Here is a 20484-nt window from a genome sequence, read left to right on the forward strand (position 1 = left end):
GTGAAGGAATGAATGGATGTATGAATGGGTCTGCCCTATAAACGGGTGTGGCATAGGTCAAATTCTTGGAAATAGATGGCGCTACTGGGAAACAAGAACAATCGCACCCCCTTTGCCTTGATGGCGGACGACAACAACTTTAGAATTTAATGTGGTTTATATAGTGCGGTTTCCAACTACCAAAATTCTTTGCATCTTTGTAATTAAATGTTTGGTATGGTTGCACCCAACATTTAATTGCAAATGTTGTTTTTTGTTTGTTGTTGAACACTACCTAGTCTACTTGGCTGTTTAATTACAAATGTTGCATCTTAGTTTTTTTTTATTCCTTCGATTATGCTTTGTAGAATAAATAAAGAGATTGTGGACATGTAAGAACCACGACGAATAGGAAAGAAAAAGAGATTCTGAAGATGTTAGTCTAGCTCTTCCCAGATTGTTTGATCGAAGATCAATTAACACGTTGAATGCCACGCTAATTTTATATGCCTTTCTCGTCTGGCCACACGGTAAATAACAACAAACTAAATTGCAAATATAGGCAGATTTTGCCAGTTTATAAGAGGTGTAGCAGTACATGTCAGTAAAAAGTGGTGAATTATATATGCCTACGAATTGTTTAAAAATAGTGGTGGATAAAAATCTACTAAACTGAATTAATTAAACCAAGAATCACAATAATTAAGTAAATTTTGAATGGATTTTCTGCAATTCCATAAAAGAGTGTAAATTTTATAGTTCTATATCATGTTATACGCTGTCAGCCAGCTGTTTTTCGCGGCCTATATGAAAGGTCACTGTCAACAAGCGGTGGCAGACGCAACCTAAATGCAATTTCAGTGTCAGTCGCCGGTGGTGGACGCGGTCTAAATGTAATTTCAGTGTCAGCCACCGGTGGTGGACGCGGCCTAAATGAAAAGTCCAGTGTCAGCCACCGGTTGTTGACGCAGCCTAAATGAAAAGCCCAGTGTCAGCCACCGATGGCTGAAGCGGCGCTGAACATGTTAAGCATCTAAAATCATAAAATATGATCATAATAAATTTAATAAGAAATATGTGAGGGATTCGGTCATTAAAATTCTGTGCCATTTTATTCGATTTGATGAACGGAAACATTCTGTTAAACGGGACATTCATTTTTTAAATATATTTATACATTAGTTTCTGTAATTGAGTTTAATTTTCTCTGTGAATGATAATTGAAGATATATTGAAATACTTTTTTTTAACTTAACTTGGGCTGCGAAGAAGGGCTTTTCGTATTTACTCGCGTTGAATATTAAAAAATGCTGGTCAGGAATATATTATTAAACTGCATAAAACGTATAGCTTGTCGAGAAAACCCCCCAGCAGATTTGAAATCAACAACGCGAAAATCTCATGTAAAAGTGAAAAAAACTTCTTATATTAGACTGATATAGAATCTTTTAGCAGTTGCTATACTGGCATCCTTAACGCAAAAAAAGAAGCAGTTTTAAATATATATGCCGTGATTGTAAAATATTGGTGGTAGTTATAAAAATTTTATTTTTCCCGACAAAAGAATGCTAGAATGAAAGGTCTTTTGTTCCAGTTTTTCTTCTTTACAGGGCTATTAACCCTACATTTCCATGCCTGCCAACTACTACACCTTTCATAAATATTTTATAGAGTGAGAGACATTTAAAAACAATAACTTTCTGAATTTTTGGTAATTTTTCAAAACATTTAAAAGTTCTACCACGTTATAACTATAGCAAAGTGGCGTTGCACCATACATTTTAAATCATTTATATGCAGTGGTGTGGAAAATAAGTTTAACTGAATAAGAAATAATACATTAAAACATTAACTTAGCTATCACTGGAATAAATTTTTTCAAGAAGCGTAGAAAGTTGGCAGTCCTGTATTTCTTCCTAGCACTGTGAGCATTTTAGATTTTTCATAAAATTTTATTTTTATTGCTTTAAAGGTATTGAAAACTTTATAGTATGTTAGTTGAAAGCCATTAAAAAAATTAGTCTTGATTTAAGCATTAAATTTTAGAGATAATAAAGAAATAAATAGTATTATTTTTATCTACAGCAGTTTTAGTTTTCCTTTTCAAAAAAAAAAAAAAAAAAAAAAAAAAAAAAAAAAAAAAAAAAAAAAAAANAAAAAAAAAAAAAAAAAAAAAAAAAACAATAAATGTGAAATAATTTTTACCACCATTTTATTTTTCAAAGAAATGGAAATTCAAAAATGACTTAATACGATGGGGTGTCCCTGGCCGAGCAATCTTATCGTTTCTCTCAACTCTCTGCAGCAATTGAAAGTAGCAAGCTCGAATCTCGCAGTAAACCCGGATGTAACAAGGCAAGAATAAATGCCTGACTCCATGCTGTGTTGATTTTGTTAACTGACGCATTTGTAACGATAACAGAGCTGCCAATTTTCAACGCTCTTTTTAAAACTTTATTACAGTGGTAGCGAAAATTATGTTTTAATGTATTATTTTTTATCCATCTAAATATATTTTCCATAATACTACAGATAAATGATTTAAAAGTTCATATACAACGTTACTTTACTTCATACCCTCAGTGATGACGCTTTTAAGATGCTGATTAACTTACCGAAAATTCTGAAATCTTTTGTTTTTCAGGCCAGCCAACTACCACGCTTTTTGCAAATTATTTTACAGAGAGGTAGACATTTGAACACTAAGGCTTCGAACCTTCCATGCTTTCTGTAAAACTTTATTCTAGTGGTAGTTAAGTTCATGTTTTTAATGTATTATATTTAATCCATTTAAACTTATTTTCCACATCACTGTTTAAAAATAAATTAAAAGTCCAAATGCAACACCACTTTGTTCGATCTTTTTCGATCTGTTATTGTTTCGATCCAACAGTTCCAGTCGCCCTAGGGCAGTGTTTCCCAAACTTATAACTTCTGTGTACCCTTTCTAAATTTTTCGTAACGCTGTGTACCACTAATTTAAAAATGAATACATTTTTTACTTCAAAAAAATTGCACAAAAATTAAAAATCACAACTGGCTGTGGACGCCACTAATTATTAACTGTTAACTCTGCAAAAAATAGCCAATGGAAAAATACGTAATCGTAAATTTTAATGGCTATTTTTTGAAGTTTTCGTTTGTTCTAAGATATTTCGCATAAGAACGCGTACCCCCGCTAAACTGTTCCCGTACCCCTGGGAGTACGCGTACCACACTTTGGGAAACACTGCCCTAGGGCAAAGCACAGATTAAGAGGTCTGGTGCCCGCTGACGCGGGCAGATACCTTGCCAAATACAGATCGTCGTCATGCTTTTTCGTGATGAGGCTTTTAAAATATTGGCAGAATTACCAAACATACTGAAAAGTTTTGTTTTTAAATGCCTACCGCTCTGTAAAATATTTAGTAAGAAGCGTAGTAATTGGCAAGTCTGCAAAGACAATGAAAATACGGTGTTTTGCTAATTCCTAGTCCAACCTCAAAATGTGTTTTATGTAATAAGAGAAGAATAAGGAAGAAATGTTTAGAGATGTGCTGATGAGAGTAGCAGCGTTATGTGCCCCAAAATTATATAACACTTTGAATGCCATGGGGGTCACCGGTGACCGGCGAAGTCAAGATTATTAGAAACACATAATTCGGGTAAATTTTTAAATGTTTTATATTATTATCGTTATTAAAATGGTTCAAAGAAATTAATGCAATATAGAACACACAAATATAGTTTTATTTATATACACAGAGATGCCAGCTTGCTCTGGACAGCGAATAAATATTTTAAAGTGGTAGTTTATTAATTGTTATTCCTGGTTTAATAAACTTAATTTAGTAGATTTTTATCCACCACTCTTTCTAAACAATTCATAGGCTTATAAAATTCACCACTATTTTTATAACCTTATAATAAACCTTTTAAAAACTAGCAAAATCAGTCTAATATTTGCAAATTTAGTTTGTAGTTATTTTACCGCTTGGTTGACGGGCAAGTCATGTAAAATTAGTGTAGCATTTCAACGTGTTAATAGTCTTAAAAGTAGACACACTGCTTATTGTTGTTTGATGAGTCGATATAATTCAGATTTTTACAAATTATTCCAGTAAAAGAATAAGACTAATTAGGGTCATGGAACTGTTCACGTCCGGGTCACCAATGTGGAGGCGCAGTTATCGACTATGCCAACCTTCATCTATCAAAAAGTACTTCGTGAATTGAATCAAGTTTGCACGTCTCATATACCTTTTATATACCAGTGAATTGATGTTTAATTTTCGTAGTGGTAGTTACCCCACAGAACCATTAGTGTTCGATTGAGTTCAAGGATGTTAGACAGTTTTTGAACGAAAATGCTCTTATATTTACATATTTTAATCGTATTTTCTAAATTGCATCCTTTTTTAGCAAATATATTGTTTTCCTTCTTAATCCGTCTGTAATTAAATATTATGTGTGTCGAAAAAAATGCCTTAAAGTTTAATAAACTTATATTTAATTACAATGTAACTAATAACAATATAAGAACTTAGAAATTGGGTAAGTCATTTGTTATTATGAATTTCATTTAAAAAAAGTAGCAAAATATAGTCGTAAGATAGCTAGCATCTCTAAATAGCTAAATTTTATACATAAAAGAGTGATGTATTATTGTGATAATTTAATTTAGTTATTTTCATTTGAAAGAATTATAAGCAATTTTTTGAGTACAAAGAGCTTTAATATACTGCGCACGAAAATCAAAAAAAAAAAAAAGAACAGTCTGATAACTATTTAATCAATCTGTCTTTCACATATTAAGAAGCAATTTAATTTTCTCGATTGTCAAGCCTTAAATAATGTATCTAATTAAATATATTTAACTAATGCGGATGTTATTTTAAATTACCAAGTTAGACGCAAAGATCTAATCCTTCTGAATGATCGAATTTTGTTTTCGATGGACCTAAAAATGTAGATGAATATGTCAAAAAATGTAGATGAACGTGCCATTAAAAAGGTTTGACAAATAAAACATATCCAAAATATCACAAAAAAGTTTATGCTCCGTTTTCCTTTAAAATCGTTTTTGAAAATAAAAGGATTAATTTCTTTATGGTATAATCTCAAAACACATTTGTTTTTACTTGTAGCTTTATTCTGGATTATCTATCCATACAATATCCTGAAAGAATATTTATTCAAGATTATTCTGGTAGAATTTCAAGCCAATTCCAACACATTTGACAAAGTTATGAAACTAAAAATAGTGTTTATTTATGATAATGAGAGAAAAACTTCTAAAAAATAAAATCATCAACACTAAGTTGATTACCACAGAAAAACTGAATGCGTTCCTAAAATCTATTTTACACCTCCCCTCAATTAACTGCAGTAATTCAACAAGTTTCGATATTTTTAATCTCGCTTTCCTCGTTAATGATTCGACAGATTTTAATCATATTTTTTCAAGTTCTAATATTCAATGCAAAAAATTGTTTCAAGATTTTAAAATTTATAGAAAATATTGAATTACGGAACATCCTCAATTACTTTCAATTTGGTTTGATAGAAAATAAATATAGTTTATGACATTAGCTTTTAATAAAAAATTACAATTTAAAAATGAAGAATTTATCTTCTTGAGTTTAATAATTGATTGAGTTTTATCTTCTTGAGTATAAGACGCGTCTGCACGCGTCTTATACATTATACGCAATTCCCGAAAAGGAATTAAAATTTGTTGATAGCAAAGATCAATAACCTTATTATTGCTTTTTTTATTAATTTTTTATCTGTCGTTTTATGAAATAATTGTTGAAAATCTGTTATTTTCTTTTGTCAACAGAATCTGACATATTACATATGGATAAACGTCTTTTATCATGCAAAATTGATAAAAGTATCAATCGCTGTGAAAACTGACAACTTTCGAGACATTTTATTATTGTTTAACTTCCACCTGGTTATCTTCTGATGCTTGAATTATAATTTTATAACATGCGATAGTAAATGACATATAAATGTTCTTCAAAACATATGTCAGAGTAGGTTTGTCACTGGAGGAAAAGGTATGTTATGAAATTTTGTTTGCATAAGGTACGATTATGTACTAAGTTACTTTAACGAAAATAAATTATGTTGAATTAAGCTGAAATAATCTTTCAGTGAAAAATAAATAAGAGAAATAGCTAAAATTTAGAATAATGAAAAAAATTACTATCGGTAACTAACTATGATTGGTATCGGATTCGTGGAAAAAGAAACGAATTGTTATAAACCATCGTTGAACAGCTGATCGAATACTGAGCTTACGACTATCAATGTTCAATTCCGTAGCCTTGTAATTTTGAACCCAATCCAGAAGACAGGGTAATAACCTTGTTTCTTGTATTGAGAGAGATTTAGCTTTGTGGAATACTTTGTAGATGGAACTAACCCACATCTGCGCTATGTGGAGAGGAAAACCACGAAAATCTCTAATGGTTAGCCTGTTAGCGAGGGAACTTTAATCCACGATCCATTTACCAATGAGGATATTTTACGTCAGCACTGTAGTCGGTGTAAGCTGGACGCAGAATTCGTATGGACTAGCCATCGCTGGGAGTCATTCCCGATCGCCTCATTGTGAGGCGATCGCTCTATCTTCTGAGCCACCACGGATCAAACGAACTATTTAACGTTAATCTGAAGAAATCAACCAAGAGATCTTCCAAGATAGGTGCAAAACCTTGCAGTACGAACTTCTGCAGAATCAATTGCAATGTTCTTAGCTCACTGGCACAAATCTTGAAAATCGTTAAACGAATCGCCTCTTAGAAAATAACTGAACTATATCTAAACATATTAGTTATTTCAAATATATCTATAGAAGACAACTTTTTACGATGTTTTCTTAAGATTATACACAGTAATTTGAAAAAAAAAACAGAGTAAAAGTATTAAAAAAATTTTGAAAATTCCTAAATCACTTCATACATTCACTGCATGTATTTTAGGGATATTCAGGAAATGTTGCAATCTATAGGATGATTTCAAAACTGCTGGTATTGAAGCAAGAAAGAAGCTATTGACTATCTATGCCAGGGGTGGCCAAGCTCCTTCATAGTCGGGCCATTTTTCAAAATTTGATATTTTTCGGGAGCCGCAATTAAATACGTATTTAAAAGGTATACAAAAGAGGTATTAAATTTTGTTTTTATACATATAAATTATATTTATTGAGAACATATAAGTAAAAGTACAACTTTGTGGATTGAATTTTAATATTATAAATTAAACACATTTATTTTACTTCTCTTGTCAATACTTTCAAATTTGGTGAATAATTGGTGACATCACTTCTCAGTAATTCCTTGAGATGCTGGTTAGTTAATACTGATCAGTGTTTGGATTCACCGAATTTTAAAGTGGAATAAAATTATTCATATAAGTACGTTGTTCCGAATATTGAAATAATTCAACAAGCAGCCTTTTTTTATTCAGAAAACTTCGATTCTGGTACAAATTTCCGAAATTCAGTTATCGACATAGACTTATATTTTAATTGTAGAGCTTGATCGTCTTGCATCTCTATTAAATCTAATTCTCCAGATGCTTTTTGCTTCATAATTATATCGGAAATGAAAACCCACATTGAATTAAACTATGTTGCACTTAGTCTTTCATATTTGTTCTCATTAATTTAAATGATATTTTGAAACACGTACGGAGCGATAATAATTTTTCAAAATATAATCGCACACAAATGAAAAGGGAACTTGGGTACATTTATCGAGAGCCACAAATAATCCGACAAAGAGCCACAAGTGGCTCGCGAGCTGCAGGTTGGCCACCCCTGATCTTTGCGCTCATTTTGGCCGAGGCAAATTCCACATTTTTATCAAGGACACCTTTTCCAAAAGATTCACAGCATGATCTTTCAAATCGTGCCAACAGTTTGCAAAATACTGGAATAAATTTGTTGCTAAAAAATTGTATACATAGAAGTGTTTCCAATATTTTGAGCTACCCCTTTTTAAGAGCAGTGGTGGCTCAGGGGATAGAGCACTCGCCTTCGAAAGAGGTGAACCGGATTCGAATCCCACAGATGGCTGGCCGATTCGAATTCCGCAGCCGACTCGCACCAGCCAAACTGCTCACGTAAAATATCCTCAGTGGTAGACGGATCTTGCGTTAAAGTCCCCTTGCCATGCTAATAGTGGGAGGTTTAGTGGTTTTCCTCTCCATGTAACGCAAATGCTGGTTAGTTCCATCAAAAATGAGCTGATATTGTTTTTAATCAACTTTATACTTAATATGATTAATCACTAACGTAGAGGAAAACTAATGTGGGTTCCGTATGGTCAAACAACTGTCTCATTATGTTTGTACTCAATCACCTGTAATGAATGTATCTTACTATATATAAAATTCTAATGATGGTGTCGCAGTTTTCCATTGCTGTCGGTGCATTTTTATTGGCCAGAAAACCACGTGGTAGGATCCAGTTTTCCCTCATTCATTTCCATATTATTTTGGTTGTCATCAGCACAAAATTAACAATAGTCGTATAGGTATTGTTTTTCTTTAAATATTTTTGTATACCTAATTTAAAGTTATGTTTCAGTACTGCTATTATTAGTGAAAATTTTAAATTATGGTTGCGAACTCATCAAATTTGTTTGAACAATACAATGCTATAAGAATATAAATGTTATTTTAAAAAATGATTACTTCGAAAAACCACTTCTGTTCACCAAAAGATCTAATATTTGGGTAAAGTAATATTTGAGAGTAATATTTAGAGGTGGGAAGTAGAGGCACAAGAGTAAGTAAACAGAATTCCTTTTAGTATATATATGTTAAGTGAATAAGTTTAACTTTAATAGAAAAATTGTTTTCTGTCAAGAAAAAATATTGCAAAGCAATAATCGGGGTTGGTGAGCGGCAGCGAACAGGGGGCTTAGCCCCCTAGTAATTATGTGATATTTCAATGTATGATGTTAATTTTTTGTTTACTTATGTAGGAAGAATGGATCTTAAAGCAATTAGTGTGATTCTTCTGTTGAGCGTGGCGTTTGCCTCTGCCGCGTCGAAGGGTATGTTTTTGTTTTTAAATGTTTTTTATTTTTTATTTGTGTCTATTTATGTATCGTCAAAGCCTAAATTTTTATGACATTTGTAGTTTTTGGAGTCTTCGTTCTTTTAGGGATTTTTTTTTTTTTAAATTTCTTCACTTTTATAGTTTTTTATGTTTTATAGTATTTGTTTTTCGTCTTTTAGAATTTCTAGATTATTTTCTATTCAAGTTCAGGGATTATTAGTCTTTGTAAAATTTAAAAAGCGTAGTAAAAATTAAGAGAATAAAAATGTATTTTAATAAGTTTGTATTCAACTCTATGGCGTAATATTTTTTAAATAAATATAGCGAAAGATCGAATTTACAATAGAATTTTAAAATTAAAAGTGAAAGCTATCAAACGAAATCAGTAGTTTTTTATTAAAACACAACTTTTTTTTATTTTTCATTGTTCTGTATGAATAAGCTTTCTGTAGCTTAAGCTTTTTATTAAAACATTTTTGAACTCATTTTCTTTTTTCAGAAAATATTTCATATAGTTTATTTATTCATTTTTGTATTTTTTTCCTATTTGATGAGTGTTTTTTCTTTAAAGTTTAGTTTATCCTTTTTTTCTTACTTTCTAGGTTAATTTTTTTTTTTACAATTTCTATTGTAATTTTCTAGCGTAATTATTTCTAACTTCAAGGAAAATGCAGCACAATTTTGATTCATTCCTGAATTTTTTTATAATTATATGTAAATTAAAAAGAAATTACATTGCAGATTGAAATTCTCTTTTAGTTACAAGAGAATTTTTTCTATTTTGAAGGCGTATTTAAATTTTTCAGGTCACTTTTTATGTTTTTTAAAGGTATTTTTGGGTCATTTAGTAATTTTTTAAGATATTATTATAGCTTTTTTTTATATTTATGGCAAAATGAACTGCAGATTTTTCTGGGGAAAACTAGAGTTTAAAATAAAACGACTAATCGTGTGAATTTTGGAAGTTAACACGTTGAGCGCCGCGTCAGAAACCGGTGGCTGACACTGGACTTTCCATTTAGGCCGCGTCAGCCACCGGTGCATACCTGCCAACTCTTCCGGATTTTGCGGAAGATTTTATTTTCATATTTAAAGTGGTAGCAATACTCAGGTTATTCCAATTAACTTTTTGAATTATAATGATAATTATAAATGAGTTTGACCACCACCACATATAAATACTTACAATAAGTATATAAAAGCATAATAATCCTTGCACAAGCGAATTTCAACGGGATCAAAATATAAATATATTTTTGAGTCAGATTGTTTTTCGTTTATTGTTTTACAACCACTCTAAAAATCCATTACCGGAAAGAGTGAAAGTTGGCAGGTATGCCGGTGGCTGACACTGAAATTACACTTAGGCTGTGTCAACCCCCTGTGGCTGACACTGAAATTACATTTAGGCTGCGTCAACCCCCTGTGGCTGACACTGAAATTACATTTAGGCTAAGTCTGCCACAGCTTGCTGACACTGACCTTTCACATAGGCCGCGAAAAACAGCTGGCTGACAGCGTATAGCATTATATAAAACTATAACATTTACACTCTATTATGGAATTGAAGAAAATTTATTCAAAATTTACTTAATAACTGTGATTCTTGGTTTAATAAATTCAATTTAGTAGATTTTTATCCACCATTGCTTCTACATTATTCGTAGGCTTATATAATTCACCACTTTTGACAGATATGTCATGATAAACCTTCTAATAAAATAGCAAAATCCGTCTAATATTTGCAAATTTAGTTCGCAGTTATTTACCGTGGCCAGATTGGCAAGCCATGTAAAATTAGCATGGCCCTCAACTTGTTAAATACTGCGCTTTTCTTGTATAAAAATGCACCCAGCTGAGGATAAAGAACTGAGACAAATGCCTGTAACAATTATACAATTTCATAAGTAATTAGAGCTTATAATGATTATAAAAAAACTATAATTACTTAATAAATAGACAAAAGCTATGTTCTGGATTGAATTCTCAGGTAAACCCAATTATCCATTAATAGTTGCAGCAAAAGTATTCTATTAAAAAAGATTCACTGTTAACTAGGCCTTATATTATAGGATCGGGATTATTTTGAGTTCCAAAGTGCAGTCGATAATAGTTGCAGCAAAATTATTCATTTCAAAAAAATCTAGCCCTTTTAATTACGGCATATAATGAACAGGACCATTCCGAGTTCTAAGTTCAGCCAATAGTAGATGCAGCAAAATTGTTCATTTAAAAAATATTCAGTATTGTTTCTGGATTCCCAAGAGTTTTAGAAAAAATTTAATGATGGTTATATATCAGCATTAATAATAGTAAGAATTTATTTTTTAAAACACCATTTCAAAGAATAAGGTTTGGTAGGACTGAATTTTTATTAACATTTATTTTCTTTTAAAAATATTATATCATGGGGATCACGTGTCTGTCAAATGCTCAAATATTTATGTTACAGCTTACATAAGTTCCGGTAGTTCAATTAACTTAATCATACTCATATTATGTGGTAGTTATCTTAGCATCAGCCCCACAAGGGGCTCCAACTAATTCATCTGGGGTTCAATTAACTTCAAAGCTCTAAGCCTATATATGCCAAGACGGAAAAGAGCAAAAACTGGTACAGAAGACATATAATTCCGGCATTTTTTTTTTCGAGAAACATTAAATTTCTGTAACTCCTGAGATTTTTTTTACAACTATATAGCATATATATAAAACTGCTTCGTTCCTGTAAAAGGTAGATATCGTAGAATAGTTTTTTAAAAAAAAAAGAATAGATTTACTCCACCCGAAAATAAGTTAAATCTGAAATGGCTTTACAACCCGCTTTTCCTCTTTTCCGTCTCGCTTTCACCTATCATTAATTTACACAAAATTTTTAATGTTTAAAAGCCATGGTTAGTTCACTTCGTATGTTTATCAATCAATACATATTTAATTGTAATACTTCCATTGCTTTATTTATTTTATGATACAGATCGCAACAACAAGAAGTATAGGGTGGTATGTTACCTTGGAAGTTGGGCAAACTACAGGCCTGGAGATGGACAATTCTCAATCGAGCATATTGATCCTTTCCTTTGTACTCACGTCATATATGCATTTGCTAAATTAGCTGACAACAAGATAGATGCTTACGATCCATATCTGGATTTGAAAGAAAACTGGGGACTTGGTAAACAATTTTTTTATGATTTTTCTGCATGTCTTTTGAAATCGTTATTAATACTATTTTGAGAAAATGCAAAACACAGTCGAACTTCTATTTAACGAAGTCGCAAAATCCCAATGAAAAGTTCCTTAAATGGAAAATTCGTTAAATAGAAAATCACCATTTGAAATATTTAATCCATTCCTTCTCGCTGCCGTGAGAATGACGGGGTGAGATTTCGCCCGCTATTTCTCACTCCCATGATATTAGCGGGATGGAGTGTTTAGTAGTAACGCGTCAATAAGAATAAAACTAATTCATTTCTTTTGCTCGGAAAATATTTTATTTCTCATTTTACACACCTGATGGCAGTACCAGGATATTTTTAAGGTAATTGTAGATAGTTATTTTAAACTAGTACGTAACACTAAACAAATACGTAATACAAAAGTCAAGAAAATAGGCACTTTTATGAGCGTTTTCTTGAAAATTAATCGATCGTTAAGGGATTAAATTCATAAACTCTAGACATAATTAAAACAGCAATTGAAACACCTTTTTCTTGTAAATTATTATCTACTATCGAACTGTTTAACACGTTCACGACGGGAAAAGTTAAAATACTGGAACGGGAAAAGAGAAAATACTGGTAGAAGAACTATTTCAATATTAGATAATATTCGGGAGGAGTTAATCAATTCTCAACAATAAAAATTCACTGTAAGGAAACTAATCACGGCGAAGAAGCAATTCAATATAAAAATTATATCGGTTAAAAACAATTGGTAGATATGGATTTTTGTTATTCCCGGAGAAAAACTAAAAAATGAAACTTATTGTTACCAGTTTTTACTCCGGTGCGCTGCCCAGATGAGACAATCTAGCGTGACCCCCCTGTGGGTCACCCCGGCGTGAACGTGTTAAAATTATTTTTGCATTTTATCACATAAAGGTTTCTGTGATTTCATCTTCTTCGTCTTCCTCATAATTTATTGCTGTATCGCTTTATTTTTCACACTGTTCAAAATATCCAATTCAGTTAATGTTTTAGTGGTTCAGAATCGATAAAAAGAAAATCATCAATCAGTACATCATCATTAATTTCGTGATTTCTCTCTTCGCTGTATCCACATATTTTAAAATTCTTCTAAAGGAATGTCAGTCTCGTCCTCCGCATTTTCCAAATACTCCGGGCTGACTGAGAATACAGCTTCAGCAAAACTGTTACGAATGGTATGATCTGTAACATAGTTCCTCGCTTTGAAATTTCTGTTATGATTTCTCGTAAATTGATTTTTGGCGTGAATTCTAAAATCAAAACAAAATGCAAACAAAAAAGGAAAAGGATTTTACCGCTTTCCATGAAAGTTAAGTCGCTGGTTAAAGTTAAGTAATCAATTCAAGGTCATTTCCCTTATAAAATGCATTTGCAAGTTTGAAATGTTCCGAATCGTACTGTTGAAAAATCGCAAAATAAAGGAATTCGCAAAATAGAAGTTCGTTAAATCGAAGTCCGACAGTAATTTAAAATCTGTACATGCAACAATTTTTATTCTTCAGCCAGCAAACTCTAAAACTGAACTGATTGTTTGACCCTTAATGTTGTTTGACTCTGCTCATAGGTTTTATTTTGAAAGAGATAAATATTAAAATTATAAGTGTATAAATTTAAAAAAAAAGTATTTTAAAAGTTATATTAACTAAGGCTTTAGTGTTCAAGCTGAATAATTAACACGTTGAGCGCAGCGTCAGCCATCGGTGGCTGACACTGGACTTTCCATTTAGGCCGCGTCAATCACCAGTGGCTGACACTGAAATTACATTTAGGCTGCGTCAATTTTCGAAGGAGCACCATATCTAAATATAAGTAGATAGACCTATACCTCCCTTATAAACATGTACATTCAAGCTGCGATGGCTCAGGGGGTAGAGCGTTCGCCTTCCGTGAGGCGAACCGGGTTCGAATCCCAGTCGATATGAATTCCGGATCCGCCTTGCACCAACCACGGTGCTGACATGAAGTANTTCAACTTATTTTCTTTATAATTTCAGATTTGTTTTTCTTGGGTGGTAAATAACATTAAGATAACTTGCTCCACTTTGTGAAAATACTTATTATAATTGTAGAAAATTATGTAGATTCACTGGTTAGTAAATTTTATTTAAAGATTTAATTGACTACCACTATATTTAAATAATTAAAATGTACAAACAAATATTAAGTACTTCTGGCAGAGTGAGGTATTGGTTAATTAGGCACTATTGGCAAAATTAAATAAAGTTAAGTTAATACGTCTTGTTCATTCTCCGCCAGTTTAAATATATTTTTGCTGAAAGAGGAACAGATCAATTTAACCCTTTCGCGCCGACTGTCACAAATACGTGACAGCATAAATCCGTATCAACCAGTGTAAAAAGATAAAACTGGTAATCAAAGTAATTCTTTAGCAGTTAATTTGTGGGCGGAGTTATAATTGTTTGATTTATTTAATTCACCATTACTTTGTTCAAAATAAAACTATTTAGTTATATTTTGAATTAACATTGATTATATATATGATTAAACTAACAATAATTAAAGTAAAAGCAAAGTAAGTATGTAAAATTAGAAACTACTACATTTAAGTTACCGTTTTTTATTTAAATACAACTTGATTCTGATTTTGCGCGAATGCTTTTCTGAATCACCCGTCCCCAAGGGGTTAAAGGAAATTTATAAATTTAAATAGTAAAAAAGAAATTACAATTATTTTAAATACAAAAGTAAAATTTTACACAAAATGCATAAAAGCATATATTTGCCGTTAGAATTACAAATATAACAAAAACAATCGCTAAATTAACGATAATTACAATTAGAGTTTATAATACCTCGGTAATTAAAATCGATTATCGAAGGACATCTTCCAACGATCCTGGTCAACAATGTATTTTAATTTCTAGCATCCTTTTGTCTCCAATTTTTAAGATTTTTCCCATTTGCGATTTAATAGTATATTCCTAACAGGAAATTTTTTTTTTTGAAAATTTATTCGATTGAATACTAAATGTTACCACTTCTCTGCTACGTTGGGAGAGCGAGAAAGGAGGCGATAATACATTTATGTTTATGATGCAATGCGTTAAGGTCACATTTTTGACTTAAGTGTAATTTTCGAAGGAGCACCATATCTAAATATATGTAGATAGACCTATACGTCCCTTATAAACATGTACATTCAAGCTGCAATGGCTCAGGGGGTAGAGCGTTCGCCTTCCGTGAGGCGAACCGGGTTCGAATCCCAGTCGATATGAATTCCGGATCCGCCTTGCACCAACCACGGTGCTGACATGAAGTATCCTCAATGGTAGACGGATCATGGGTTAGAGTTCCCTTGCTACCAGACTAACCGTGGGAGGTTTTTGTGGTCTTCCTCGCCATGTAACGCAAATGCGGGTTAGTTCCATCAAAAAGTCCTCTACGAAGGCAAATTTTTCCCAATATTCGATCTAGGAGTTCCCTTGTCTTCTGGAATAGGTTTAAAATTACAAAGCTACGGAACTGAACATTAGTAGTCGTAAATCCATAAAATTGAGTCTGCTGTTCAACGACGGTATTAAAAAAAACATGTACATTCAGGTTAAAAAATAAACTAAACCAAAAAGATCCTTTAAAAGAAAAAAAGTCTGTAGCTTTCCGAACAAAACTAATTTCGTAATTAAAATCTCCACATCCGGATCAGGTCATAAACAATTCTATAAATATTACATAAAAAATGTGTTGCCCAATGCATACCTGCCAACTCTTCCGGATTTTCCGGAAGACTTTATTTTCATATTTAAAGTGGTAGCAATACTCATGTTATTCCAATTAACATTTTGAATTATAATGATAATTATAAATGAGTTTGACCACCACTACATATAAATAATTAAAATAAATATATAAAAGTACAATAATCTTTGTGCAAGCTAATTTAAATGGGATCAAAAAATAAATATATTTTTCAGTCAGATTGTTTTTCGTTAATTGTATTACAACCACTCTGAAAATTCAGTCTCGGAAAGAGTAAAAGTTGGCAGGTATGCCAATGTAATTTATTTGTAAACAAAGTTATAGATATTTCCTTCCCCCGAAACAAAGATGGAAAGAAAATTTACTTGCTGACAGTTTTTTATAAATCCATATCATTATGTGACAAAATTTCTAATATTTAACTTTACTTTATCACTAGTATAATAATACTAGCGAATTGTGAATATTTTGAGTTTGACAAGTAAATAAAAATATAACATTATTACAGAAACTTAAGACTTCATATAGAACTTTTCTAATTTCCTAACTGGTATTTTATAGAGATTAAATTTTTTTAAAGTTTCGCAAGAAAACAAACGATTTAGGCTTGCATAAGGAAATCTTTAGGTACAAGATTAGCAGGGCTGCGAACCTCTTGCGCTTTTTGGGAAAACTTTTAGTGGTATCTAAGTTTAGGTTTTATTGTGGGAATCTTTGTTTTCTAAATTTGATTTAAAGTTATTTTTCCACTTCATGCAAATTACTCAAAAGATCATATAAAACTCTATACTATCTTGGTTGTGGCAAAGCTTTAAAAATCTCAGACAGAGAGGGAATCTTCTTATCAAAAAGCGTAGTGCTTGGCAGTTCTGCAATAGTATTAAATAATTAAACAATAGTATTAAATAAATAATTAAATTAAATAATTAATAGTATTAAATAATAATTAATGTATAATTTACGAAAATGAAAGGGTAACTTATTTATTTACCGTTGAATTAACGTAAAACGTTGAAAGATATTTTTATCATGAATAACAGACGATTTTTATCATAAAATAAAGATTTTTATCATAAAATATTGCATAATGATATAATATTACGAGATTACTTCAAAACATCTTAAGTAAATAAACTATTATTTCTGACCTTAAATTTGAAACAATAATCAAAATCGAAAACGTAAAATAAAAGCGAAAAATATAAAGAAATTATGATAGCTAAATATTACTCCCAAATACCTTTGAAAATTAAATAAATAATTTTTAGGCAATTACTACCTTACCATTTATTCATTTTATGATGAAGACAGTCAAAAACGTCATTGTCTTTATTAGTTAAATATCATTTTACGTGATTTATATATCCAATGAGAACGCACGAAATTTCTAAGACAATACCATAAACATAAAAAAGATCGTTTGCACAGGACTTCCAAACTATGTGCACCTTTTGTAAAAAATTATTTTAGTGGTAGTTAAGTTAATATTTTAATGGATTTTTTTTTCCATTTATTTCAACTTATTTTCCACTCCACTACATATAAATGAATTCAAAGTTCATATGCAGCCACACTTCGATCTAGCTCTTTTAATCATAAATAGTAAGAAAAACAACAAAATACTTCCCACATCTTTCTTTTTAATACTGAGATCAAACCAGTGAATCACGTTAAATACCTTGGCGTCACGATCTCATATAATTTGAGCTGGAGTACTCACACAAATGACGTAATTAAAAGAGCCAGAGGAGCGTCCTTTGAGCTCAAAGTCCTCCTGAATAACAATGCAAAGCTTGATCTAGTAAATAAAAGAACTATGTATATACAAGCGATTCGACCAATTCTTACGTATGCTTGCCCAGCCCTCACTACCATAAGCAACAACCTAAAAAAGAAGCTATCTACAACTGAAGGTAAATTTTTACGCACAATGACTGGCTCCCCAAGGGCGATTAGCAATAGATTACTTAGAAAAGACTTACACATTGATGATATCAAATGCTTTATAGCTAAATTGACCACAAAATTTTATGGCGACACAAAAACATGTACATGCACCACATCCGACTTCAATAAGTTGTTCGATATTGATATGATCCGTGATAATTCGAATTTCAGCCCAATTACCGCCTTTTTATGCTCAGACTGCATACTATCAAAATACTATTAACTTTATCACACAAACACACACAGATAAACTCTAGGACTACGGCGAACCCGGTGAAGGAGCAACCCTGTAGGGTCCGATCCGTGCAAGCCGTAGTACTATTAATATTAGAACAGAGAGTAACCCGGTACGAGCGGTGGATTACCGGTACGACCGGGTCACTGGTATAGCAGAGGTTCACATTACTCTTTAAAGTAAATAAATTTATTATGCTTATTAAATAACGTACTAGTCTTAATTATATATCTTGTATATATTTTTGTATATAGTTATCTAAATGTTACTTACATTTTATATTAACATTACTCTAATCACACTCGTTTCTTGTGCCTACAGTGTATTTGACTATTAGCCTGGCTATACTTTTCCTTATTTTTCTTCTTCTCCTTGACTATGGGGGTTTTCCCCAACCTAAACCAGCTTATGACTTTAATAATAACTTTCGATTCATATTTCATACTAGTGCAGACGAATCGGTCAGTGGCGCTTCGCGCCAAACACCGAGTTAAAAAGATATCCAGCTTCTAGCTCTTTAGTGGTGAGGGTTTTTAAAATATTGCCAAAATTACATCTAAAAGCTTTTGGTATTTAAATATTCGTAGTTTGTAGTCCTGTTTATGTACACTAGTAGCATTTGTTTTGTGAATCCTACAATTACCTTAAAATTTTAGGAGCATACCAGCGATTCAACGCTCTTAAAAAGGCGAATCCCAACTTGACAACACTTATTGCTATCGGAGGATGGGATGAGGGCTCCAAAAAATATTCAGCAATGGCTGCCGACCCAGCTGCCCGAGCAACATTCATCAAAAGTGTCATCAGTTTCTGTGAGAAATATGGATTTGATGGACTTGATGTGGATTGGGAATATCCAGCCAACCGTGGTGGAAAACCTGAGGATAAGGAGAACTTTGCTGTTTTGCTGAGAGTAAGCTTTAGTTAAGTTAGTTTAGTTTAGCTAGTTACATAGAAATGAACAAATTTTTTGACATGGTTGTAACCTTTTTTTCTGAAGAATTTACTCATTGTTAATGAAAAAGCAGAATAAAGGAACTAGGTGTGCTGGTAGGGTATTGGTATGGTGTACGACTGACTGACGCAATTTTATCGGAGTGCCTATCCTAAGGGGATATCTGCTCCTTCATCTAAATTGTATTAAAAAGGAGGATGGAAAGGGTGGTGCAGGGGTTAACTAAGTTAAGTCTCAATTGGAAACATTTTAAATTAAAATAAAATCTAGGATAAGTATATACATGTTAAACCGCATTGGGATACATAAAAAATTAATTAGAGTAAGAATTAAAAATAGAAAAATATTTACAATTATTTTAAAAGTTTGGAAGACTCCCTATGCTCTCCTCAACTTAGGTAAACAATACACATAGGCACAGGCTCTTTAGTAGTGAAGCTTTCAAAATATTGTCAAATTTCTAAATACATAATATATATATACATATATCATACCTGCCAGCTTTTCCGGAAGATTTTATTTTTCTATTTAAAGTGGTAGCAATACTCATGTTATTCCAATTAACTTTTTGAATTATAATGATAATTATAAATGAGTTTGACAGCCACTACATATAAATAATTACAATAAATATATTAAAGCATATTAATCCTTGCGCAAGCGAATTTCAAAGGGATCAAAATATAAATATATTTTTGAGTCAGATTGTTTTTCGTTTATTGTTTTACAACCATTCTGAAAATCCATTATCGGAAAGAGTGAAAGTTGGCAGGTATGATATATTTATGTTATATATATATTAATAAATATAATTACAAATATTTTATTATTTTTATTAAATAGTGGTTGTTACGCATAATTTATTTCTGGTTTAAAAGGTAAACTAGCAGTTTTTACCAGTTATTAATACTTTTCAATTAAGAAGCAGCCCTGTAATTATTATATTAACTTAACTAGTCCTTTTCATTAACTGTTTCCAGGAATTGAAAGCTGCGTTTGCATCTAATGGGTATCTCTTAACAGCCGCTGTATCTGCAGGAGTCAAAACAATGGAAACCGCGTATAACATCCCTGAAATCTCCAAGTAATATACTTTTTTTCTTCAAAATATTAAAAGTATTGCTCTAATTTATTTTACGATTTGTCATAATTTTTTATGTTATCATCAAACAATGCATTTTAATCGAAAAAGTGTAACAAAAATTACCGTTTGCAGACCAATAATATTTTACACACAAGTTCTTCAAAAATATAAAAAGTTTTTAATAGTCGAATCGAAAAAATTTTTTTATCATTTTTTGCAAGATGTACTACCAGAAATGTATATAAGTACTGTGGTATGTATTGAGTGCTCAGGGTTACGGATTCAGATTGTTAGAGAGTCAGG

At 31.6% G+C, this 20484-nt stretch overlaps 1 protein-coding gene across 1 annotated transcript in view; it reads left to right on the forward strand.

Moving 5' to 3' along the window:
- Positions 1-20484, forward strand: part of LOC122268288 (probable chitinase 10) — a 150299-nt gene that overhangs the window by 44139 nt on the left and 85676 nt on the right. The window contains exons 6-9 of the mRNA XM_071181735.1: positions 8959-9032; positions 12012-12209; positions 18799-19055; positions 20078-20181. Of these exons, the coding sequence (XP_071037836.1) occupies positions 8959-9032; positions 12012-12209; positions 18799-19055; positions 20078-20181 (633 nt within the window). The remainder of the gene's footprint in view (positions 1-8958; positions 9033-12011; positions 12210-18798; positions 19056-20077; positions 20182-20484) is intronic.

This window comes from Parasteatoda tepidariorum, chromosome 6 (genome assembly GCF_043381705.1).
Source record: "Parasteatoda tepidariorum isolate YZ-2023 chromosome 6, CAS_Ptep_4.0, whole genome shotgun sequence".
Lineage (NCBI taxonomy): Eukaryota > Metazoa > Arthropoda > Arachnida > Araneae > Theridiidae > Parasteatoda > Parasteatoda tepidariorum.